This window comes from Seriola lalandi, unplaced genomic scaffold (assembly GCF_002814215.2).
Source record: "Seriola lalandi dorsalis isolate HSWRI2012SDOR001 ecotype SW California unplaced genomic scaffold, Sedor1 jcf7180002054470, whole genome shotgun sequence".
In the NCBI taxonomy this organism is placed as follows: Eukaryota; Metazoa; Chordata; class Actinopteri; order Carangiformes; family Carangidae; genus Seriola; species Seriola lalandi.
The window spans coordinates 1,520,247-1,546,408 of record NW_019525023.1 but is presented as its reverse complement, the minus strand read 5'-3'; the positions used below and the strand labels follow the sequence as shown (position 1 = coordinate 1,546,408).

At 41.6% G+C, this 26,162-nt stretch overlaps 1 protein-coding gene and 1 pseudogene across 1 annotated transcript; both read left to right on the top strand.

Moving 5' to 3' along the window:
• Window positions 1–4,385: 4,385 nt before the first annotated feature.
• LOC147818809 (potassium channel subfamily K member 12 pseudogene) lies at window positions 4,386–4,730 on the top strand (annotated as a pseudogene).
• Window positions 4,731–17,860: 13,130 nt separating this feature from the next.
• Window positions 17,861–23,671, top strand: LOC111659026 (potassium channel, subfamily K, member 12). The gene is made up of 2 exons (XM_087175490.1): window positions 17,861–17,969; window positions 22,779–23,671. Exons 1-2 carry the CDS (start codon window positions 17,861–17,863, stop codon window positions 23,669–23,671), a joined length of 1,002 nt encoding a protein of 333 aa, XP_087031616.1.
• Window positions 23,672–26,162: the final 2,491 nt, after the last annotated feature.

Genomic DNA, 26,162 nt, shown 5'->3' with positions numbered 1-26,162 from the left:
CCCCCCACCCCCAAATAATTTACCTTTGCAGGATTTTCTAGGAGAACTATTGTCGTTGGACTGTAAATCTAATTGGATTCTTGATGGCAAATCCTTCTGGGCGGGAAGTGTGGGGAAATGGTTTTCATTTTAAGAAAATGCATGCAGACACACGCACACAAAATCGCACAAGCACAAAAGAACTGGATTAAAGTTGTGTGACAGACGTACTGATTGACTTGAACTTGTGTCAGAGATTACAACAGGGGTTTCTTTAAAAAGAAAACCTCTGATTCATAATGGGAGACTGACAAACAGCTACATGCAGCTTAAATTCTGCATATTGCTTTTACTTATACACATTATTTTTTTGGCATAAAAGTACATTTCCTATTGACAGACAAAGATGTCATTTTAAAGCTGCAGAGATACAGTAAACAGCGTTTCAGCTTGTGCAGTGAGATCAGCACTATGGGCTGAGCTACTAGGTGACGATGGGATTTCCACTTTTTGGCTTGTTTTATGTACTTCATTTTGATTCTTTTCTATATTTGAATTATATGTGCGAAATAAACCAATTATGGACACAAATGTACTGAACCTTGACACAGTGTGCAGGTGTTGCTCCACTACATCATTCGCTCTCAGGGTCCCATGACAAATTAGGTTTCTGAAGGGGACTTCTCAAATCTCAGGAGGACTGTTAGGCAAATTGGTCGTGTCATCCCAGATTTAAATCAATATGTGCTCACTCTTTACAAAACTGTCGTATGTGCTCTTTACCACTCACGTCAACCTTACAGGCTAGAACGTACGGGATGCATCAGATGACATTTACCCATTAAGTGGCCCTGTGTGTTGTGCTTTGAGAATGACAAAATGATTGATTTGACCATATGTTCTCAATCATTGGGAGAAGCTCTTCCACAGCGGGGTGAGAGGAAATCCCTCACTTGCTTCCCTCCCCGTTTCATTTCTCACTGTAAGAGGATGTGTGTCCTCCCTTGTCTCCTCATCTTTATTCACTGCAGGAGCCCTCGTAGCTGCACTGTGAAGGATTGTCTCTCCTCTGTCTTTCCCACATGCCCTCTGCATCTCCCGTAATAGGCCAGTTAAGGTGTCTGCTTAGCTACAGCTGGAGAGTGTTTGCCTTTTAACACTTAACCCGTACTACTGTAAAATGGCGGCTGCATCTGAGCTTATCATCTAAAGGGAATTATGGCATGCAAGTATAATTTATTTTTCTTTTAACGCTCTAAACACCTTTAAAGATAGACTGTGCGGCTTTAGAAATAAGCAATGACCCATTCTTCATCTCACTAATAAAATTTCAATGTCATGTTTCAGTTTCAATAAAGCACAACCTTGCTTTACACTCAGGAGTTTTACAGCTACAGACTCATTTGGTCTGGTATAACCATCGGCTTATGAGGGCTAATGGTAGTAAATATTAACACATTTTAGATAAGTTTTATTGTAAATTGAGTCAGTTTACCATATTTATGACTCCTCTACTTGTGCTATACTGTTACACCATACTTTTGCATTATCTTGTGACCACAGTGGCTGCACACAGCATAAGGTTCCTTTAATAAACTTTAGCCTCAAAAACATCACAGGACAGCCAACCCAAGATGAAGCCGCTTGGATAAGAGGCGAAACGTCTTCCACAGACAAATACAAGTCCAGTTGCCTTCGATTTAATTTGAGAAAGAGATAACAATGACCTGGACGAATGAGAACTTTCACAGACAGATCACAGGACACTTCTCTGCAGTTTTCGGCTATTGTGAATTATGACGTGTAATAACTAATAACACATTACTCCAAATGATTACAGCTATTTTAGAATGAATCTTTTAAAAAAACACTGATAAATGCCTTAATATTTGTTCACAACTACATACCATTTGTTATCGTGTTATTATTAAGTGTGTAGTCTGCTTATGGATGCTAAAGAAGCATTAAAATTGACAAGGACAGTCAGTGTGTAGCAGAGATAACTGTGCTGAGTTTGCCCTTGTTCTGCAGTCTGCCTTGATATTTGTAAGCCAATTAGCTAGATTAAAAAGCATAATCAATACAGCAGCCTTAAGCAAGCCCACTGTCTTGTCCTCAGAAAAACGGCTACTGCCTGTCACTGCAATGTGGACACAGTTTTGGGCTTTGGTGTCTTCTCTCCTAAAGTTTCACTCTTGCTTGGGCATTTGTGGAATACTATTAAACTAACTATTCTTTATTTTACATCAACTAAACACCATGTCTGGACTCTAAAGTGACAGTTTTGTGACACAGAATTACAGCTTCCTCTTCAGTTGGATAACGTGTCTTTTTCAGGCATCAGTCGATAGTTTCATGGGTATTTTTATGGATCAGCAGCTCCAGGTTCATTGATTTTGTTAGAATCCCCACTGTGTATCCACCAACTCAAAGGGATATTGCTCCTCTTTTTCCTCCCTGAGCGGTCATTTGAGCCTTGTTGTGTGCCTTGTAAGAATCCAGTCATCTGTGTCCTATTATTCAGAAGATTGTGAATAGGAAGTCCTCATCTGCCGGATAACGTGACAATGCCTCTGTTATCTTTTTGTTAATTTAAATCTTGGCACAGAACTCCCCAAAAAGTATCAGTGCTTTGCAAAAGTCTCCATCTCACCGATTAGTCTTCTCCTGGGTCTAAAAAGCAGGAGCAGAGTGGGTCGTTATTAATTTAAATCAAGTGAGACAGTGACAGCAGGGTGAGATCATGTCTCACTGTCTTCAACCATTTTCTTAATGTTACTGGGGAAGCACATGTGCAACAGTCACACACACAAAATGCTTAGGACATGCTCAGTAGATTGTGTTCTGGTTTACTTGCTAATTTCCAGTGGTGGAAAGTAATGTGAGAGTGCGTTTACTCAAATATTTTTCATTTTCTGCTACTGTATTCTTCTATTTCTCAGTTCAGTGTCTCCCCCCTTTTTCTATATCACTGCAAACTGAATATCCTTCGGTTTTACACTGTAGGTCGCTGCAATGGGCCTTTTCCATTAAGTTAGATTTTTTTTTTTTACATCTAATAGATCAACCAGTTCATTGATTAAACTGAAAGATCATCGCGAAAATCAATGGAAATTAAAATAATCATCGCCTCAAATAGGATGCATTGGTTAGATTATTCAAATTGCTCATAAGTATCAGACAATTGAAATTAGCTCAACCTGTGAGCCACAACGTTACATAGGCTATTACACGTTTATATCTGTAACGATAATCCATTATAAAAATAATAGAATATAAATCCAACAGGAGCCATTCTGCACATTTACTATTAAGATTTTAAGTATAATTTGCTGATAATACTTAAGTGAATGGCTTTTACGTCTAATGATATTTTTTTACACTGTTGCTTTTTGTTTTACAACAGGATCTAATCTAAATAGACTTCTGCCAACGTCACTGACTATTTATTCATTTTCGATCAGCATTATTTTTTATTTATTGTGTTTTTGACCCCGTGTTGAAGCTTTCAGAAACTTTTCAAGCAGCTGAGCTCGGGAGTGTACCTTTGGATTGTACATTAGTACCCACGGTGCAGAAAGTGAGTAACGGGGTTTCCAGTGAGTAGAGTGCCCTCAGTGCGCATGACACAAGGTAACACGGCTGCACTCAAGTGAAAATCTAAATCCCTCTGTTTTCTGAGGACTACCTCAAGTAAGGACGCACGGGGATTCTCTTTTCTTTTTTTTTTACCCAACTGCACAACCAAAACGTCTTGTTTGCTCTGCTGTCCTGATTCACAGCGCTGACTCCTCTCACCATAAGCGCTGAGAGGATGCAACATCTACATGAAGGCTGCAGCTCCGCACTTCCCTAGAACAAGCAAGGCTGAGGAGAAATGACTTTATGTGAGCACGGGAACGGGCTTTTCCTGCGACACATGCATCTGTAACTGTGGTCTTTTGTGGAGAAACATTTTGGTGCAGGGCACCCAGAGGATACTACTACCAGCCTACTACCACTGCTTGCATTTGCACAAAGAAGCGCGTCTGCTTGGATTTAAGCTGCAGTCTACTTCACACTAACTGCATTGGCACAACTGTAAGAGAAGATGTATCCATCATGAAACTATGCGCCGACTGCTTTTCTCATGAACTCTGTTGCGGACCTGCAGACTTACATCCACAAGTGGAGCCTTTTTTTTAACCCCCCCACCCCCCACCACCCCTGTCTTTCAGCCACAGATAATATCACTTCACAACTACAATGAGACAACGTGGTGGGCTAACTAGAGCAAATGTTGCCTGTAGAAGTGCAGTGAGAGAGCAGGACAGTGACTTCCAGAGGAAACCTGCAAACGAGTGAATGCCGTCTCTGATGTGGAGCTTGTCGCTGTCCGACGCGCAAGTGGTGCTGAAATTTGGATGATGCCTGGCCAGCGACTGCAAGGCTGCCGCTCCCTGCACTTCAACGAGGACAACGGCCGCTTCGTGCTGCTCGCCGTCCTCATCATACTGTACCTGCTGTGCGGCGCTGCGGTCTTCTCGGCCATAGAGAGGCCCTCGGAGCTGCGGGCTCACGGCCGCTGGAACGGGACGCTCCTCAACTTCAGCGAGACCTTCAACATCAGCCTGCAAGACCTCAACTCCTTCCTGCGGGAGTACGAGGCTGCCATCGCCGCCGGGATCCGGGCTGATGCTCTGAGGCCACGATGGGATTTTACAGGGGCTTTTTATTTTGTTGGAACTGTGGTGTCGACTATAGGTGGGTGATCTATGCAGCATTCACTGATTTTCCTGACCTTTGTGTCCATTTGGTATCAGCAATGGTGTCCTCTAAATACTTGTTGAAAAACATGCATTATTCCATGTAGCCAAGCCCACAAGCAGCCTTATAAAAATAAACTCCAAGAATGCCCAGTTCACACCATTAAGACAGGTCTTTTATTTTAGAAGGAATGAGTCTAAATAATGGTTAAATGTGGGACCTCATGACCTGATGAAGCCACATTCAAGACAAATATGTTGGAGAATGGTTAACATTAAAGTGGCTTCTGTGTGGTAAATAATCATATCATTACAGACAGTCTGGGTGTCTAAAGCACTGGAGCTGCCTTCCCTCCAGGCTGCTTTCTTTCCTCTGGCTTATGTACAGAATAACAGATTAACATTTTTGTTTTTTTGTTTTTTTCCTAGTCATGTGTTACATTTTGGCTGTGAGGGACTTTGGCAATGGGGGTGACATCTGACTGGCCTGCCATTTGGAATGGCACACTCATCCCTGGCTATAGGACAGCACCCATGGGTGCAGTCTTTTTTGCTACATTTCCATTCAAACCAACAGGAATGTCAATGAGAAGCCCCGTCTGCTCCCCCTCGTTTAACATTTGCCATGCAATAGGTCAGAAAAGAGCAAGTGTCCCTCGCAGGGTATCCCGGGGGCCAGTGGTGTGGTGCACTGCATGCCTGATGGCTCCGAAGCTCACTCTATGCCCCCCCCCTCCCCGATTGCTAGAGAGGTCCCACAGTATACAGTGAGGGAGTGAGTGTGAATGGATGAACGAGCAAATGAACACACTCCAGGTAATAATTTGATCTGACAGCAGCTGTCTATCTCTGACCTTGCCCTCAACACACAAAGACACATATATACACTGTGATACCCCCGGCGCCTCCTATTAATTGAAAACTGTAGGGAGTGGAGTGATAAGGAAAACTAATGACTGTGTGTGTGGTTGCACAGCGAGAATTGGATCCACATGAGCAGAGAACCTGTCAGAACTTTATTTACTTCAGACCTGCAGGAAAAGTTCACTGGCTCATCCGCTGTCTACTGCTCTCACATATATAGGTGCACAAACGCAGAGCTGCAGCTGTGCTTGTGTACATATCTGTGGTAGGTTGAAATCCTTTGTGCTTCACTTGTCATGCAGCAGCGCAGTCTTCTCCCAGCAAGCAGATCATATAAACTGACTCAGCTGCTTCGGGGAAAAAAGGGTGATGTTGAGATTTTCTCTACAGTATTTGTCTTTTTCATTTGCACACATGTATTTCTGTCTGGATTTCCATCTGGCTTTGATCTCCACTCCCCCCACCCCTTGGGCTTCTGTGCTACTTTTTCTGCATGCTTGTGAGCTGGTGATATAAAAGGGATTTGGGGGCCTCCCCACACAACTCTTTATCAGAGCGGCATCCCCCTGCGCGTTCAGCACACTCCTCCCAAACACTTCCCACATCTGACTCTGCTGTGGCAAAAGCTTCAAATCAGCAGTGACACTTTGGTCCCCTTGATGTGCCTCCACAATATCGCTTTGAAGAATGAAAGTGAAGCTGTGGCCACTTGAGGCACAGTGTTTCAGCCAGGTTCACTGGCCATTACTGCTGCACTTGGTGTGTCGTTGCTCAATTTCAGGAAATATTACGGGAAACATAATGAATAGGATAGCAACTTTTTCTTAAATATGAAAACGTATACAAACAATACAGCTATGTAATGTTTGTTCTCAAGTTGATTACAGTTTTTTCCTGAAAAAAATATTAAATTAAGATCACTCGCAGCTCTGAGGAACTTCTGACCATATCACATCGTGCTGTCACTCGGCAGATGTTGTCATAAAACTGTAGATTTCGAAAATTTCCAGTTTTTCTGAGTACTTAGAGGGCTTATATATGTATATGTATACATATATATATATATATATATATATATATATATATATATATTAGCAAATAGAGCAATAAATTGATGCCGGTTTAGCCCAGTGGCCACTCATGGTATTGCAATGAAAAAATACCCTGCAGCTCAAGAAGTATTTTCCCCATAGACCACCATTATAAAAGAGACCTATGCGAAACTTTTCACAGAGCACCTGGAGCTGCAGACAAGGTCAATTATTAGTTTTCAGTCTGGTTTCATAGTTCTAGAAAAGCTATCTTTCTTTGCGTGACCTTATCGTCTTGTGTAGTGTAGTGGGTGTGTGGGAACATGTGAAAACACTAATGCACAGGAGCAGTGGGCTGCGTAGCATGGAAACAAACCCAGAGGCTTTTGTGCTCTGCAAACAGTTTTCATGCAAGTTAATGGGCGCCTTCTTTCAATCCAGTTCCCAGTTCCTATAATATTCTTTATTTTGTGCACGTTAGCATGTTGATGCTAGCATATACTTCAAAACACTTCTGTGCTGAAGTACAGCCTCTCAGAGCCGCTAGCACGGCTGTAGACTCTTGTTTTTTTTCCCCCTTTGTTTGATCTTGTTGACACACTGGTTTGAAGAGTTTGTTTTTGTCGGCATCCAACTTGGTTGTGTTGTCCTGCCCTACATACTCAGACACAGCTTTACTGTCTGCAGTCTCATTACAGAGGGAATGGAGTCTGCTCTGTAAACAGAACTTCTATTAATAACAAAAGTTATTCATAACCCTCAAGGCCGATTGATAGCTAATGACGGCCAATTAGGACAGCACTCTGTGACTGTTTGTGGGCCTATACATCTCGTAAGTTGCCACAATGACAATTTGGAGAAATAGTTTGTCAGTTTTGAAGTGCTAATAGGGTGATACTTGTCTGAAAATCAAGTGTACTAAGTTGACAGTTAGTTGTTTGGCAGTTTTCCACATGATAATCTGCCGCAGGTTTGGATTGTGTTCTGGGCTATTTATTGCTGGGGATATAGACTCTGTCCTGTCTCTTCTTGCCCCTGGCAGCCACTGCAGCTTCTAGCTCCATCACACTCATATCCACCCACTCAGAGAAGTCACAAAGGCAAACCAGCCAAATAGGACAGTTTAACAAACAGCAGAAAACAGACACGCATGCAGTTCTTCTCTTTAATGAGGCCTGATTTAACCTCAATGCAGTCCACAACGTGCAAAATGAGGAGAAATGCCAGAGGTGGGTGGAGTTAAGAGAAGATGAAATCCTGCTAAACCCTTGTACTGTGCTGCAGCAACATGACAGAGCGCTCTTCCCTCACCAGGACAGGCATCACAGACCACTGACTGAAATGTGATCCTTAAACCAAAGTAGCCTCATTAGTCTTATGACATCAGCTTATGCGATTATGTATAGTTTAGGTTGACACTGTAAAAGAGGTGTTGCATGTTTGTAGTGTTGCATCAGAGTGGTTTTACAGCCCACAACTTTGCTCTTTTTGTTCACTCTCACCCTGTCTACTACCTGCCCAGCACCAAACAACAGTCAAACAAAGTTAGTGACTAGCTGGCAAACACAGAGCATTTAGCAGCTAGAGACCTGACTTTTTTTTCTCAGGATTTAGTGGAGACCAAAAGTTCCTTGTTTACTTGCTACTGCTACCTCTTAATGCTAAGGAAGAAAAGACGTAGTAATTTTATAACGCACAGCTTGACAAGCACACTTGTGTGTGGCTAGTTGTAGCTAGTCACCCGTCAAAGATCCCAGGTTTATTTTCAATGCACATGTGCAAACGTCCAACAAAATGCTTCTCCCCTCTCTGCTTGAGAAGCCCCAGCCTTTGTCAACGGAACGCGACCACGCCCATGAAAATGACAAAAAACAATAGACGCAGCACCGAGTAGTCAACCTAGCTTCCAGAGACAATGGCCTTCTTTGGCCCCAAGATGGCAGTAAATTACAAGATGAATGCGAGCAGACAATGCCAGATCCTTCATCTACGGTGGCCCTGAGAGCTCATGCAGTGCAAACTAAGAATACATTATGCAAATTGACAAAACACTTAACAAATTCAGAAAACATCTTCATCACTTTGTTAACACGTGCTGCAAATAATGACAACACAACGGAAGTTTTTCCAGGGGACACTAAAAAGCGATGAACCTGGCTGGGACGCACTTGTTGTTCAGTATCTTGTGACTTTTGACGTTAAAAGCATTGAGCAATAAGTATGCAAGTGCGTACCAGCCGAGTTCATCACTAGTTATTTTTTGGCTTAATTCAGATAGCGAAAGAGAGAGAGAGAGCGGGGGGATGATATGCATCAAAGGGCCGTGGATTGTACTCGGACCCAGGCCCCTGCAGTTAGAACTACGCCATCATGGCACATGCTCTACCAGGTGAGCCACCATGGCGTGAAACTCTTCCGCTGTGAGTATTTGTAAGCGCGTTTGTGTATTTGTTTGGGTTGTAAGCCTTTACAGCACATGTTTTGTCAAATAGATGAAGATGTTTCCCGAATTTGTTTGTGTTTGGTCTATTTGCATGTTTTTTTTTTTTTACAATGAGGGCGAGTCACTTTGAAATATTGCGTATTAAGGTTTTAAATTCAATGCCCAGCCAGTGCCTAAGTGCATAATTCATCCAACTTTGCAGACTTGGACTATTTTTTTTTTGTCCGGCTGTGTTTGGGATGTCAGATTTATGTGCAAAGTTTGGTTTAATCTTATAGCTCTACATCAGGCAAATCACCCTGTGGAAGACTATGTGAAGATGCACCCTGCCCAATGTAGTGAGACTGAACACCATATAGTGTCTGAGAAACAGATGTTACGTGTTCAGCAGGGAGACTACAGATTACTGTTCTTGTGACATGCATATAATTATTTCTCAGGTTTTGTATTTTAGGTATTTCAAATGAATTATCTTGTAATCATATATAAAAAGAGTTGATTTGCTGTGATCAAAAAGTAATAACTGGACACAAACGCATTGTGACATTACATTCAGTTCCTAAAACAAGTATGTTGTGATAATGAAATCGTAATGGTGTTGACTCAAGATGACTACAAGCTTGTTTATGTCATGATGGAAAGATTTAGAAAAATTGAGATTACCCATGTCCACTCCCACGGTTAGTACTCAGCAGTGTGAGTGAACAGTTCTACCCGGTGGGTTAGTGAGTGTTATCCTCCTCGTATTCTTGTGCCAATTTAAAAGGTGCTGATTTGGCTGCAGGGTCTCATTGATGTCTACTTGTGAGGTTTGTGCGACTATTACACGCCTGTCTGACCAGGGCCACCGTGTCTGATGGAGAACCGCAAACCAAATTTGTTCTTTGTACTGTACGGTACTGCGCCTTGTAATTCACGTGTCTCTGAGGTTACAAGACAATGTCACCCCAGACTGGCGGAGCGTGCATTTGGCATTTAGGTATTGTGAAATGTCACATAATAGACTGAAGTGGATTCCTGAAGGCAGTCTTTGTTTTTGTTTTGATGTGGTGTTCTTATTTAGATTAACTGCTCGTTGCTGCCTCGCTGGGACAAAACCATCTGTGTTGTTGCTACTGTGTATGTTATGAATGTGCTTTCAGGAGGTGGGTGGGAAAGTCTCGCAATCTGTGAGAGCAGATTCACTGGTGCACAGCGATGTTTCAGACTTTTTCTTGCCTTCTGTCTCTCACGTCAGCACTGTTGCTAGACTGTCCCACACATTGTTGACTCCTGTCTCGCATCAATCTCAAATCTAACGACTTTACTCCTATGCTCATAACTACCACAGCACACTAATTTATTTGGATTCATTCATTAAGTCGTTTGTAATCTCCCGTTCACCTTATACTGTGTGTATCTGTGGGACAACAGTGTTATTGTGTTACACAATAGAAGCTGCTCATATTGCACAAGGGGTACATTTTTATAATGAGATGAAGATCACTTTACAAAACCATCTGAGGCGGGTCAGTGTGACTCTCTATTCTCTACCTAGTGTCTGCTGCTGTCTTTTCCTCCTCTCTTCTCTTTAGATCTCCTGCTGGGCTGGTCTGTGAAATCCCAGTCTCAGAGGAAATGTACGGTATGAACTGCATGGTGGTGGTGGTGGGGGTCTCTTTAGATTGTGTGCAGTCCACAACAAGTCTGTCCCCAATCCCAATGAGTTAATGGAGCTGAATTGCTCCACTTCTGCACAGGAGATCCATAAGACTGTGTCTTTGTGTCTAGTTGGTTGTGTAATGCAATTTCTGCCTTAAAGCTGCACTAATCAATATTTTCATGATAACACTGGAAAAAATTACAATGCATTATGTGAAAGGTGTCGCTCGCAAACAGCTTTATACAACTTTTTTTCACACATGCAGTGGGACTCCACAACGCCTGGAAACAGCTTGTGATGCGAAAATGTGTTTTACAATTGAAGTAAATTTCCAAATATTGGAAATAACCAATAATAACTGTAGTACACTTCTCTTTTTTCTACAGTCAAGTCTACAGCCACATTAGCGCTTCTGTGAGGCTATAGGAACACCGATGCTTTGAGCTAGATGCTAATGTCATCACGCTAATGTGCCAACAGTGGAAATGCTATCATGCCGATGTTAAGCAGGAATAATGTCCATGTTCACCATGTTAGTTTAGTATGTTATGCGAACATTTGCTAGTTACCGACAAACGCAAAGAATAGCTGAGCCGAGGGGAATTTCGTTTTGCAGGTATTTAGCCATAAACCAAAGTATTAGTAGACAAATAAAATTTCAACCTGATTATAAAACTAGATAAAAACTGAAGGGGCCGTCAAAGTGATCATGATTCATCCTGTGTGTGTAAGGCAAACTTACGGAGAAGCAGAGGATTCATCTTAGTTCACTGCTGCTCTACAGAATAGCTATATACACCTCTGCGCTCGAAGTGTCACAGTGGGTCATAAATCTACCCTGACTTGCTAAGGCGTGCACTCGCCCACATACAGTAACTCACAGACTCAAATCATCATGGCCGAGTGATTCCAAGATCATTTTAGAGGACACAGCAGATTTGCTGGGCTTCCTCCTCCTCAAACTGATTAGCATTTCACTGATTCTGCTCTTTGCACTGGCAAGGCAAAGACAGGATAAACTCTTTGTGCTCTTTGCACTGCGCAGTACTCTGACCTGCTTTCCATCAACATTTTAAAATTTTTTCATGATGTTAATAGTTTGACCATCATCAGTTCCACTGACAACCCAATTTGTACTGGTGCTGATATCAATGCTGACTTGCAGCTGTGAGATTTTAAACTTTCCCCATAACAAGAAAAGTCCGTCTGTAGAAACTTTTGGACGGTTGGCACCTTTTCAAGGCAGTAAAAGCAGACACACACTTGCGGTGGTAAAATGCCGCCATGTTACAGAAAGCCTGCATTGCAATCCACTTCTTCACCGGCGGAACATTTATCTGCATCTTGGGGTCATGTATATAAATAGTTATCAATGTTAATAAGATAACAGCAAGTTGGCAAAAAGCGTGATTTGTCAGCCGTCCATCTGTCTCTTTGTGTGAAGGAGGGGCTGCTTGTATGAGAGCAGAGAGAGAGAGAGAGAGAGAGAGAGAGAGAGACAGGAGGACATGCTGCGATAGTGCATTTTCCAAATGGCTAAATGCAAACACACTGGAATAGTATGAAATGTAAAATAGATGGATTGGTTGTCAGATTTGAGATTACTCAAAAAATCTCCCAAACACAAAAACAGTGGAACTCATGAGAGAAGAGGCACACATGAATTTTGAGTGTGACCTTGAATCAGTGACATGGTTCATCACGATGATTAGATTACTAGATAAAAGAATTGACAGAGTACTGTGTCATCCCTGGAGCTTGAGGTCATGGGCTGCATATTGTTGGGAGATATTGCATGTTACACAGTTATAGTACATCTACTATGGAGAGAAATTACATGCAATCCGAACAACAGAGCTGGTTAAAAATAGGTAACTGTATACGTGTAGTGTGAGCCGCTCCTGCAATATTTCCATGTAATGTGTTTGAATTAGAGGAAACAGCGCTTCTGATCCTTAGAGAATAATGTTCTTTCAGTAAAACCATGTGAGCTTCTCACTGAATCCGCTAGTATCCATGGAAAACACCAGGATCATACAGAGCCGGATGCGTGGCATATATTTCATCCTTATGCCAGCATTCACATATTATTCCGTTACTTCCAGGCCGACAGCCTTTGCCTTCGAGTCAGACGGCCTCAGACTCGTAGCGGGCCCTCTCTGTTAATAGAAAGTAAAACGTCATTTAATTATGAGCAATAGAGCATTGTCTCATCATTTCTCTGAGGCACCTTGCTGTGGTTTCTCTGTCTATGATCCAAGATCATTTTTGCAGTTGTCAGTAACTTAGCAGTCCCTGACAGGAATCAGGCTTTAGCCCTGCCTTAAATTTCAAGGACTTGTGATTTCACATTAGTGTTAATGAAAAACTATTAAATCGAAAATCTGCAAAACCTCAAGCATTCATTCCCGGCCGGCATCTGATCTGACTGTTTTCATGTGAGATGCCTCCAAAACTGAAGAAGCCACAGACATATAGTACATGTAATGTAGCGTTACCATGATCCTGTATGATCTGTATGATCTATTATGGTGAACATGGAGGCTTATCACACTGATCTGAGGGGGAGATAGTGTTTCAACAGCTTCATCTGAACAGGTGTGTTGACTTTGGGGAATAATACAAGAGGGCCTTATGTAGCTACGCCTTTATTCAAACATTGACTGTGCATACAATACAAGATAATAGGAAACACAAGGACATAGCTCTTAGATCCATCAGGGAGAAGCTGTTAATCTGTCGAGAGAATGACTCCTCAGTCGAATGAAAGGACAGAGTCTCTGTTCCCCTGAAGCCTCATGACTTTTAATCTTAATTTTACTTATTTAGGCCCTGTCTTCTTTTCTATGCAAAACCACATATTAACTCACATTATTTTTTTTTCTGTGAAGATGTAAAATAAATCAAAAAATGAAGAAACGAAAGAATAAATGTTGGTGCAGATCCAAAGTCAGTGCAGCATATTTTTTTGACAATAAATCAATACGGGCAACGGTGGACTCATCAATCCTCCTCGCTCTCTTTGCCAGTGAGATACAATTTAAAACACGAATCGCCCGATTCAGTGAAGAAGGTGCAAAACGAATCACAAAATCAGAAAGTGTCTGATTGACCAGGTTTGCTTTACCTTGTTACTTCTAACAGTGTGTATCCATCTGAGCTGCTGCTCTGATAATTTATATCCGTATCGACCAGCTTTAATGACTCTTAGCTATATACAATATTTCATTATGATCCCCTCAGTCCATTATTTCTAATTATTGCACAGCCATGTATAGCACAAAACACTCATTATCAATGCTTTGACATGCAGAACATTAATGTATCGCCTTTACTGTGTGTGTGGGTGAGCTGGGTTTGAAATTCAAAGCCACATTGTTTTGCTTCAGGGCCCCTTAGAATATATTGCAGTGTGTGTGGGCTTTGTGTGTTTTGTTAGTATTTTTGTAGCCTTTATTTAATTTGGGCATGCAGCGCACAGATCTCTAACTAGACTTGGCATGTACAGTAGGTGATCTATTCTTTCATCTGCTTTTTGTAGACCTCTCAGCATAGTGTGAATGTTCCTATTATTACCCAGTCTGCCAGTTATCCTGGCAGCTCCTCAGCAGATGGCGTGGTGATGATGTCTTGGGTCTGGCCATGTTGCTGCTTCCTCGGCCCTCTGTCCTCTCTGCAGCCCCCCGCCACGCCACCCCGTGACTAATGATTTCCTGTTCGTCACCGAAATACAGTCATCAGAGGGACGGGTGTGCGTGGCGTTTTCTGCTGCTGCTCTTATCAGGCCAATTTACGACTATTCCCACCAGTGGGACTCAGTTGGTTTGACTGGGAGCTTGTTTTTAAGCTCATTAATTGGGGACATGGGGAGGCAATAGGAGGCAGAGATTGGATTTTCGGTTTTCAAAACAGTCACATAATGAGTCTTTGGGTCCGTTTTCAGGCCTGCAGGGAGCTGTGTGGGGGGATGTTGTCCTCGAGGATACACAGTGACCTTCAGACTCATTGCTACTTAGAGAGACAAGTGAATACAGTACAGTACATGTCCTTGCGCCAAACACATAAACATGGCTGTGAGTGCTTTTCGTTAGTCTTTTTTCTCATGTCCATTAGGAGCATTTGCCCACTCTGGCTGGCTCTATTGTATATTTCTGCTGCACTGTGTACTTCTTTAGCTTTTGCAGATTATTTCTGACTGTCCTTGTATTCTCTCAATTGTCAGCTCACATTTAATGCAGACTTCTCTCACATGAAATGTGCTCGGCTTTCTGATGGTTGGCCTTGTGAGGCTATTTTCCAGTAAACTGAATCAATATGCCTTTATCAGGATATTTTGTTTTGTAAAATGTGTCAAGCGGGACCCGAGCAAATAAACCATAAACTCCAGGGTGAACAAGAATAACTCTTCTACACATATCAAGTATTAAAAAGACTACTTTCTTTTAAACTGACAACTCAACAAGGTATCCTATCTGCCATGTCGTCTGTCGGATGTGTCCTCTGGTGATGTGGTGTCTGATAATCTGTATTTTTACCAGTCTGAGACGAAACGTTACAATTGAAGCATCAAATATCATTCATTTACTTGCCAAGAGCTGTCTCCAGTGGTGGAAAGCAACTCTTGTTTTGCTTCTATTTCTATCACTTCTATCACCACTTTCCTATACTGAAGTTAGCATGCTAACCAGCTAGCTCCTTTAATGCAATTATTCAAGTTGAGCAATTCAAGATCACAATTATAAATGATTCAAATTCAGCTTCTAGTGACACAATTAATCTGCGCATACACCTTTTGTCCTTCTCTGGGACTAAAAAAAAATGGCATAAAAGCATTTCTTCTTCTGAACATTTTTCATTACATTTTTTTCAAGTAGCAGATATTTAAAATAAGTGACACAACAAGGCAACTAATTTCTGAATATCTACTGTATACTGTGAGCTGAATTTAGAGAGAACACACAACAACACATCTCAATGAAAAATTTGTTTAATCATGACTCCATTCCTATGTCACCACATGTGGACAGTTTTGGGACCATGTTATGCAAACCCCAAAAAGCAACACATAGCTCTTTGTTGCACTTTTTGTTTGTCTACAGCACCAGGTCCCTGCAGTGCAATGCAGTGCAAAATTGGAAAGTAAGTAAGATGAACATCTAAAACCATGAAAACCACATGACAAAAGAACTGAATCAATATGAAATACAGACTTAGGTATCCGCTTTTCTCTGTAATACATGATCTGAGTTTTATCTTTATTTCTACATCTGCATAAAGAAAAGTTCCAACTTTCACAAACTCTCACCCCAACACCTGCTGCTTAATTTCAGCCAACCTGTTTTAGTCATTAATTTGCACATGCAACTGAGACTCAATAGAGAGCTTTCACAGCTTTATTACATTCCCCACCAATGCCAGATTTCAGTAATTTGAAGCTAAGGAGATCATACTTTACACTATCAAAAGCTTCTGAGGATTGAAAAAGCAACAAAAATCCTCTTACGAATAGTTGCATGAGTGCACATTGAGAAATGGCTCAAATGAAACTGAGATTGGAATTTTCCCCCTGAATCAGAAAATAGTCCCTTAGTATCAACCTCTTTGCATTCTGCACAGTGACAATTGAACATTCGAGAACTAACAATAAAAACATATTTTGGAGGTGAAGGTTTACAGGCCATTAACAAACATTATGTGTGCAAATATGTAAAAAGTGTTATTATGAAAATCAACTTAAAGAAATTGAAACTGGCTTGAATATGTATTCAGTAACAGTAAACACTGAGTCGACCTTATGTATAGGTTATGTATGCAATTAAAGCCCACCCAATATCAACTGATATCGATACTTGAGAATCTGATTCTCTGATGTTTGATATATGTACTTGTTTTTTAAACACACATATTCAACATAAACTCAATTCAACATAAATCTTTATTCTTCATCTTCCAATAAATATGATTCATAAAGAATTGTGACATACGATATGTACTGAGTGTGTCATTTGAGTGAGACTGAGATACTATTAATCAGTGATCTCAGATTTACTTTTTACCTTTCTTCCTTCACTTCCCAGGAGCCAGCATTTCAGTTCAATCATGGGCTAGTTTTACAGCGTTGTTAAATGGGCAACAGCAAGGGCCCCTGGGTAGTCTTAACACCTTTTGGAGGTTTTGTCTACACTGATTTGTTGAATGTCTTTGACAGTTAGGGCCCAGGATGTGTAAGTAGCAATACAAGATACCGACTGGGGGTGATGCGGACCAGGAGAAAATAAATTGTCATCTGTTGCACAAACCGCAACAATCTATATCCACATCTACAATTTTACCTGCAGTAACTTCAGCATTAACTGTATCAGAAAGTTCTACAACTCTGAAACTACACTACAGTTGAAAGTTGAGCTTCAACTGCAAAGTACAACTTCTCTCTCAGTGTCTCAGACAAAGAACCCAGGGGAGATCTTTTCTTGACCTGGAGAAACTTTCTTTTTCAGCCCTGTGCCTCTCTAGGCCAGCCTACTTTTGCCTGGTATTTATATCTAAAGCTTCAATACATTGTCATATATGTGTGTCGTACAATGTGCGTGTGTTTGTGTGTGTATATATATATATATATATATATATATATATATATATAATGCATATGTATAATGCATCACAATTTTCTCATATCCAGTAATGCCACAGTAGTTTAGTTCTGCCCTTTCCAGGCCACAGCAGTACATGTGTGCATTGCAGCAGAAGAACAGCAGGCCCACTGTTCAGGGCCTCAGATGCCCTCTACTCTGCAGTCACAGAGATAAAGTCTCTCAAAGAAGAAAATAAGACTCTAAAGGAGCAAGTCCACCTGGTGAAAATTGGACGGAGGCACATGGAAAGGCCAGTTCCAAGAGGAGCTCAGACAAAAAGATCCTCAGAGGGATCACCAGGAAAAGGCAGGGTCGCTTCAAAGCCTACATAGATTGTCTGGCTTTGCTTGTTCAGAAAAACACAGAGCTAAAGAACAGTGAAGAGCAGTGGAAGAACAGATGTGACACACTGGAGGCAACAGGAGCTGACTCTGAGACAGGAAAGCTGGAGGAGGAAAGTGTAGGGGGAGGAGCTGGAGGAGAGCAAGATTTAAAAAAAGCAGCTGAAGAAAAACTGAAATCAAATGGAGCCAGAGAAAAACAAGATTCAAAACAAGCAAGAGGAGAACAAGATTCAAAAGCAGGAAAAAGATGGAGAACAGGAGGTGGAGGAGGAGACACAGATCAGTGAAGGTAAATGAATGAGAGGGGGGAAAAAAGAAGAAACCAAAGAAGAGGAGGAAGAAAAAGAAGACAGGGGTTAATTACAACTAAGTAGATACTTTACCCACTGCACATTTCCCCCCTTCCCCATTCCACCCCTTTATCCACCAATGCCCCCTTCTCTCCCACCCCTTAAGTGAATCTGTCTGTGTTTGCCTCTCTGAATTCAGATACAGGAACCATGGCCTTATCATGTCCTGCAGTGTTAAGGTTTATAGACCTCAAGTAGAAAAAAGGAGTTTACATAACATTGTGGAATCTGTTTGTGACTCATTTCGATGATCAAATTAGTCTTAATGCCCTAAAAGAGAGCTGGTTTGGCATGGTTTACTCAGACAACAGAGAGGGTCAAAAATAGAATATAATATGGACGATTTGGATGATTAAAACAGCGCTATCACTAATGGTAACACCTGAATCATCTGCCTTCACTATTTTAGAAAAAAACTTCCACCTTTGGTCTTCCAATCTCCCACATGTCTTCTTCTGGTTTGGGGCTTTTTTTATGGTATATTTTAGACAATAGTTTGCTTCCAACTTTGTGCCAATGGAGACTGCATGACAGCATGTCCCGTTTCAACGTGGATCAATGCTCAAGAGGTTGGTGTAGAAGAACTGGATAGGACTGGAAAAAAAGTGTGATTGTGTGTGTAAAAAAAGCAATACAGCATAATACCTTCCCATAATGATCTGCACCTGCAAAACGTCTACTCGCTACACCTGCCTTCTATCAAGCACCAATCAGACAGCTTCAAAACCAGATCGTTAACTTTGTACACAAAATATCCCAAAATATACACGAAGGATCATCATAACATCCGCTGAGCAAAATGGTGCTCCGCAGGGAACTTATTGTAACTCAGTTGACAACTTGTCCTTTAATGTGGCGAGACTCAAAGACTGACTATATTTGTAAGATAGCGCAAAATATAATGAGTGAATTACTGTGATTACTTGTTTACTGGAGGATGGACCCTATGTGTTGTCACTCTGTTAACTTTCCACACCAAAACATGAAGATAACTGTCCTGCATTTGAACTGCTGAACTTAAATAACTGCATTTTTTTATTTTTTAAATGAACCATTTTAAATTCAATTAATTTGCTCTGAAATAGTTTGTGACCCTCACTGAGAATTCAACTCTGTATATACTTCCACATTCAGTTCTCACAGTTCAAACTCAGCTCTTGCAATTAAGTGACTTAGACACACATGTGGTCGTTGAAGAGGAATCTTTGTCATGTTTTTGAACAGTAAGACCTGCTGTAGAATAACACAGTTCAACATCTTACCAGGGCAAATTTCACTCCCTGAGCTGAGGGGCGTTTGAACAGTGCACTTTAGATTATTTAATAGACCACTGTGAGCTCCTTTGTGCCATGGGCTCTCCAGATAATGAAATACTTGTTGAGTTTTATAGATTTTGTACAGTTCTCCTTCACTCAGAGTGGCTCTTTGGTGCAAAACTGTAATGATTGATTACTGTTTGGAGGCGAGAGGTCTACTAAGTGTAGCAAATGAAATGCAGAGCATTCATGAAGTCCATCAATAATTCTATTAGCAACGCTCTGGGTAATTTGTGCTATTTAAGTCCTGACTTTAGTACACGACTTAATGAGCCATTGTAACTTACCATTGGTCTTTAATGGGAGCTGCTCAGTCTAAATTGTGTCAGCTCTCCGATTGCTCCTGAGCACTTGTGATTTAAACTCGACCACTGGTGATGAAAACGGACCTAAACAGTGAAATCACCACAGTCATCTAACAGACTATTTAGGTCTTTCCCGCATTTCATTTCCCCGCAGTTTGATAACCATTAGAGCATCTTCTTCCCTTAAAACTGTCAAATGGTAATTAATGGATTCTAATGGCACCATTTCCATCACTCTCCTTCTGGTTAGATCCCTAGTGTGTAATTACCTGTCTAAGCATCATTAGCCATTAGAGCATAACATCAATTTCTATTTTGAGTTGAGCATACTTTATTTAATGTTAATGGGTAAATACTCTCCCAGGGCTCTGATTGAATTGGATTAGTACACATATGATTTCCTGCTTTATCAAGTTCTGCTGAATTAAATGAGTCGTCCTGGCTGTGGAAAGACAGTGACAGTGGAAAGACTGAGGTGTTCACTGAGGTCAGCAGCAGGATCACTGGTCTGGACTGGTGACTTCAGTCGTAGCCTTTATATAAGAGTTTTAACATACAAATGAAGAAGCCTTTGTGAATGATGTCACACAGTGTTTACATCTTTGGTTTCAGCTCGCCTGTCCTTTATATTATTTTTCTGTTTTCCCTAATGCGTCTTGACACAGTAGTCTGGAGTAATGGCTCTGAAATGCTACACTGAATCGATGCCTGGTGTCTTTCCCTCTCTTAGGTAATTTACTTGGTAATGAGAGACGGTGCAGAAGACTGTCTCTGCGCATGCTGAGAAGATGTAATCTGTTTTCCCTATGATCCAGTTGGGTTACACAGGCTTGGGCTGCTAATTAATTAACTATGAAACAGGAAAATAGGATTTCACCGAAGGGCTTAATTTGGGTAGTCGCTGCCCCTCACCTTCCAGTAAGCCGACGGTCGACGGCGCCTCACGTGAACTACTGTATGTCACCATCTTTGACAAAACCAGATAATCTGCTGTCTGATGTAATGTATAAAACCTGCAGGAGTCTATCTCTGTGTGTGTGTGTGTGTGTGTGTGTGTGTGTGTGTGTGTGTGTGTGTGTGTGTGTGTGTGTGAGGCCATAAGGTGTGTGTTCTTGTGTGGACATGTGGGGTTATATTTCCACTTGTCTCTAAAAAACAATCTGTATCAATCAGTGTTGATCTAAATGACCCGGCGTGTCAACAGCAAACCTTCATGAGAGTGGTTTTCAGTGCGAGAGATAAGGTCAAAAAAGCCATTTTGGGTATCATAAAGGACATATTGGCTAGATATTGATGTCATTTATTACCTGACAAGGATGGTTACAGTCGGGCTGGTGGAAAAGGGGGGAAAAGCGCTGCCCTAATGCTCCGAGCAGACTGAAATGGAGGATAGCCATGATGGAAGAATCAATTAACCTTGGCCTGGAAGTGAACTGCTTGATCTTTCAGCACGATTTTATTTGTTGACAAATATACCATCTGCTGTTCTGTGGATAAGGGGCACGACACCGTGTGTGTGTTTAAGTGTGTGTGTGTGTGCTCACATTGGCTCTGGGATAGAAGAATGAGTGCTGAATGTGTGCATACAAATAAGAGCAGAGAATTTGCACATGAAAAATCAAACACCGGTAAATGTAGTGGAGATGTGTGACTAGTCTCGTACTAGCAGATGCTTATGTGTGCACTTGCTGCCTCTATGAAGTATTTTCTACATATGACATGTTTTACATTAAACATTGTCATTTTGTGCTGATACAAGCAATTATTCAAACCAGAGTTTCCCAACCTGGAAGTGGACCCAGCAAATAGGAGAATGGTCACAGACACAAGACTATGAAAGGGACAACAAAGAACAACAATATTTATATTACACAATCTGACAGTCCACCACTGACAGTCGGTTGGTCTGAAATGCTTCAACAACTATTGGATGGATTGGCATGAAATTTGGTACAGACTTTCATTTATAGCTACACCTCCTCTTTGATGGTAGTGGAGTGCTGGAAGAATTTATATTATTACTTGACCTCACAGGAAAGAATAATGCACTCAGACTGAGACACTCAACAGCAAATGTAACATTATGGGCTGCAGCTGTAAAGCCAGAGCCGCATCTGTGACACTCCTCGAGATTGAGAAGTGCTCCTTCAACACGAAGCAGAATCCATAAACATCCTCTCCTCTCCTCTCCTCTCCCTCATATCCCCTTCCTCAGCTTGAACACTCAATGTAATTGACTAAGAAATCAGAAGATAGCAGGAAGCCAAATCACATAATACTGAAAATATATATATATATATATTCAGAGGGCTTACCTAAACTTATTGCCGGCATTCTCCTCCCCTCAGTATAGCCCCTATGTCCTTGATTTTAAAGGCCCACGAGCAGCAACAATAACAGCAAATACTGTATATAGACATACAGGCTGTACTTGCAATATCATGTGATTTTCCACAATCCAAATATCATCTAACTCACTGTATGTCAGAGTAGTATTTATAGTTCCTGAATGAATGCTCATAACGTTCGGTAAAATATGAAGTGTTAGCTTGTTGATATTACTCTTCTCTTGAATCATGTAAGGTCCGCACAGAGGTCCTTCCAGGTGGTAAACATTGTTTTTTATTTTGTTCTACTTCTAATATACTTCTAATAACTGTAATACCAGCTTCACCTTTGGGCCCATTTTGCTATTCTCCCCTCATTCTCTCTCACTTCACCACACACATCTTCATTTGCAGTGCAAAACATTTTTTTTTTTAATTATCCCTTAGTCACTTTTTATCATCCTCTCATTACTATGACTTTACATTAACTCATATTCCAGAGAAAGCTTACAGTCTTGTATCAGCATCAGCACAAATGATTATCCAGCATATTACTTGTATGCACTCCACTCAATCCCTGCTTTTATGTATTTTTTCATTACTGGCACAAATGTTTACAAGTAAGGTTTAAGCCTCATTTAAAACCCTCATTTGGATTTGAGGCTGTTTTGTCTTTCATGCACCACTTCCCTCGTCTCAAACCAGAGATTTCCTATGTAAGGAAACTGAAGACATCTCAAATCTGTTTTTGGCCTCACTTAAGGGACTAACTGTCTGATATACCTCCTCTGTCTCTGCAGGTTTTGGGATGACAACACCTGTGACAGTTGCAGGCAAGGTGTTCCTGATCTTTTACGGGCTTCTGGGCTGTGCTGCCACCATCCTCTTCTTTAACCTTTTCCTGGAGCGCATCATCACACTGCTGGCCGTGGTGATGAAGGCTGTGAGGGAGCGGCGTATCAGGAACAGTGGTATCCTTCCACCAGGCATCCGCCATGATTTCTCAGCCTACTCCCTCCCAGGCTGGAAGCCGTCTGTGTACCATGTGATGTTGATTCTCGGCCTGTCAGCCATCACTATCTCCTGCTGTGCATCAGCCATGTACACCCCCGTGGAGGGTTGGGCGTACTTGGACTCGCTCTACTTCTGCTTTGTCACCTTCAGCACCATCGGCTTTGGGGACTTCGTCAGCAGCCAGACCGCGGCTTACGAATACCAAAGCCTCTACAGGGTCGCCAACTTCCTCTTCATGCTAATGGGTGTGTGTTGCATCTACTCGCTCTTTAACGTCATCTCTATTGTCATCAAGCAGGTGCTCAACTGGATGCTGGAGAAAATGAGCTGCTTGTTTTGCCAGCGCTGCAATAAGGCCAACGCCTTCCTGGGCAGACGCAATGCCATCCGCCCGGGCTCCAAGCGTCGCAAGGGTCGGCTTGGCAAGCCGCCCGACTCTGATGGACCTTGTGACAGTGACACTGAGGGGCGCAGACTATCGGGGGAGATGATCTCTATGAAAGACCTGGCAGCCTCCAACAAGGTGTCGCTGGCCCTCATGCAGAAGCAGCTGTCTGAGTCGGCCAACGGATATCCCAGGACAGTCTGCGGCAGCTCACGCCATAATGGTTTCTCTGGGGGGGTTGGCGCCCTCGGTATCATGAACAACAGGCTGGCAGAGACAAGTAACTCCAGGTAGAGGGTAGAGGACCTAGTGAGATAGGAAACAAATCATGGGAGCTCTTTATTCTCATACTGTGTAACAAACCCAGAGGTTTATCGCCATAGAAAAAATATTGGATTGCCAGTGTACCTTGTTATGCATGATTTTTTTTGGATACTTGTGGAATTACAAGCCTGTGGTGATAATACAGGTAAATGATGGTGATGGTGATGGTTTTGGTGATGATGATGGCATGAAGAGAGAACCTCAGAGTCGACTAAAAAAAAAAAAAAAACTTAAGTTGATGTGGAAGCGTGGGGACCACCCATCGCCCATTTCATTAACCTCAAACCCAACCCAGAACAAAACCACTGAATATCTCTTAAATATCAGTGTTAGTCTGCAGAGGAAATAGTCTGTTATACACGCTCAATATATCGGACTGAAATGTTGTACTGTAAAAGAGCCAAGGGAAGCATACAGTGTAACCTTTACTGTTTGGGGGGTTTTGCCAGTTTATTTGAATGTACATATTGAATGCTGATAGAAACATGACAAGCGTAATCACTGAATGATATAGCACATACTGATCTATGCATTATACTTCTCATGCATTTCTTTGCACCATGTATAGACCTTCTATCGATTTGGCAAATCCCATTCCTTCTTGACATGGGTCAAGTTTTTTCCCTCAGGTGATTAATGTCATTTCTGGGGGCAAGTGTGGAAAGAGGAGTTTCTAAGTGTGGCCGTGATGTAGCTGATTTCGACAGGGCTGTAGTGAGGGGAGGTTTTAAATTGCACCACAATAAGGGGCTACAAAGAGTAGTTTCAGATTCCTCGAGATGGAGATAAGAGCAGTGTTGAAGAATGAAAATCCATTCGTCACGAGAAAGGAACTGGCCTTTTTTACTCAGCTGAGAACTGCTTTGCTGGTTTTAAACCGTTGACTTGAAGGCACCGTCCAACTCTTTCTCTATGTTCTTTTTCAAGTTTATAGCCATCTGCAAGGAAAACAAATGATAAAGGCTTTCAATGTATTAATTACACTTTGAATGCAGAATGTAGAGTTATGTATTTGTAAAACAGAATAAATGAAAAGTTAGTTAATGTTTGTTTGTAGTGAAATATGAGGGAGTGGGGGGAGGAAGCAAAATACGGATAGTTTCATCCCGCAGGCACATTATGTTAAATGATGCAGATTGAAAGTAGCTGGGTCAATCTCAGATGCTGCAGTGGAAAACAAAACCCTAAAGGATTCTCTCACTTGCATTGAATTATCTCTTGTGGAATTTTTTTTTTGTTTTCCTCAGACTTCTTTGCAGACGCGTGGCTCTCACTGTAAAACAAAGCTTGATCAAAAATTCTGCAGAGGCTGATTTCAGCGTAAATGTGTAGCCAAGGTTTAACGGATGGAGGGTGTTTGCGGAGGATACAGTGCTGCCCTGTCAGGCTTCACGATCAATGTCCATGTTGCCAGTAACTATCTCTTCCAAGGCATCTGTGATTTAAAGCCGCGTGATGGTGTTTGATGTTCGTAAACAGCAAGACAGAGAAGAAGACGCTGGTAGTCAAACCGTCAGGGAGACGGTGATGAAAGAAGAGAACTAGAGAGGGGGGCTGGTGACAGCAGCAGAGGTAGAAGAGGAGGTGTGTTAATCGACTCCCTTCAGTTCCAAATTCATACCCATTATAAATCAACAGCCTTTCGCAGCCAAGGGCTCAACTTTTCCTGGCGTCTATCTTCAGCATCTAATATCATCCCAGGTCGCTCACTTCTTTTTTTCCTGTCATCTCTGCATTCATTTCACACACACTGCACCAAAACCCGCCTGCTTCCTTTTACTTGCAGATCTTGGCTCTCTCCTCACGCTCATCACCCTTACACTGTGAATATCAGACATGTTATAAATGTGTGTATATATATATATACATATATATATGTATATATATATATATGTATATTTATATATAAATATAGCGCTGGAACATCTTAAAAAGCGCTTTTACAATAAGGCTTGACTGGATCTGGGTCTTTACTTTGTTGATTTTCATCATTTCAGAGCATAGAGCTGAATAATTTCCTTTACTCCCCAGTCTCACCAAGAGGAATAGAGAAAATGACTCAGGTAGTTAAATCTTCAGGCTTGTCTTAGTTTTTCCTGCATGCCATTATGGTAAAGCCATACAAGATAGATGTATATAAAACAGAGGACTCTTTAAAGTCTATTTTTCTACATACAGCTTTCAGATATCTACACGTGGAAGACTGACAAAGTCTCACTGTCATGTCTCTTACACAATCAGTCAACAGATTGATGAGATGCAGCATTTAGAGCTTGACTACACTCTACAAATACGGATATTAGAGTCACAAAGTGAACACAAGGTTTTTCAGGTGTGAAAGAATATTTTGAGAGTTTTGGAAATACTCATATTCGCTTTGTTGCAGACAGCTAGATGAGAGGATTGATACCACTCTCATATCAGTGTGGTAAATATGGAGTAGGAGCTGGTTAGCTTAGCA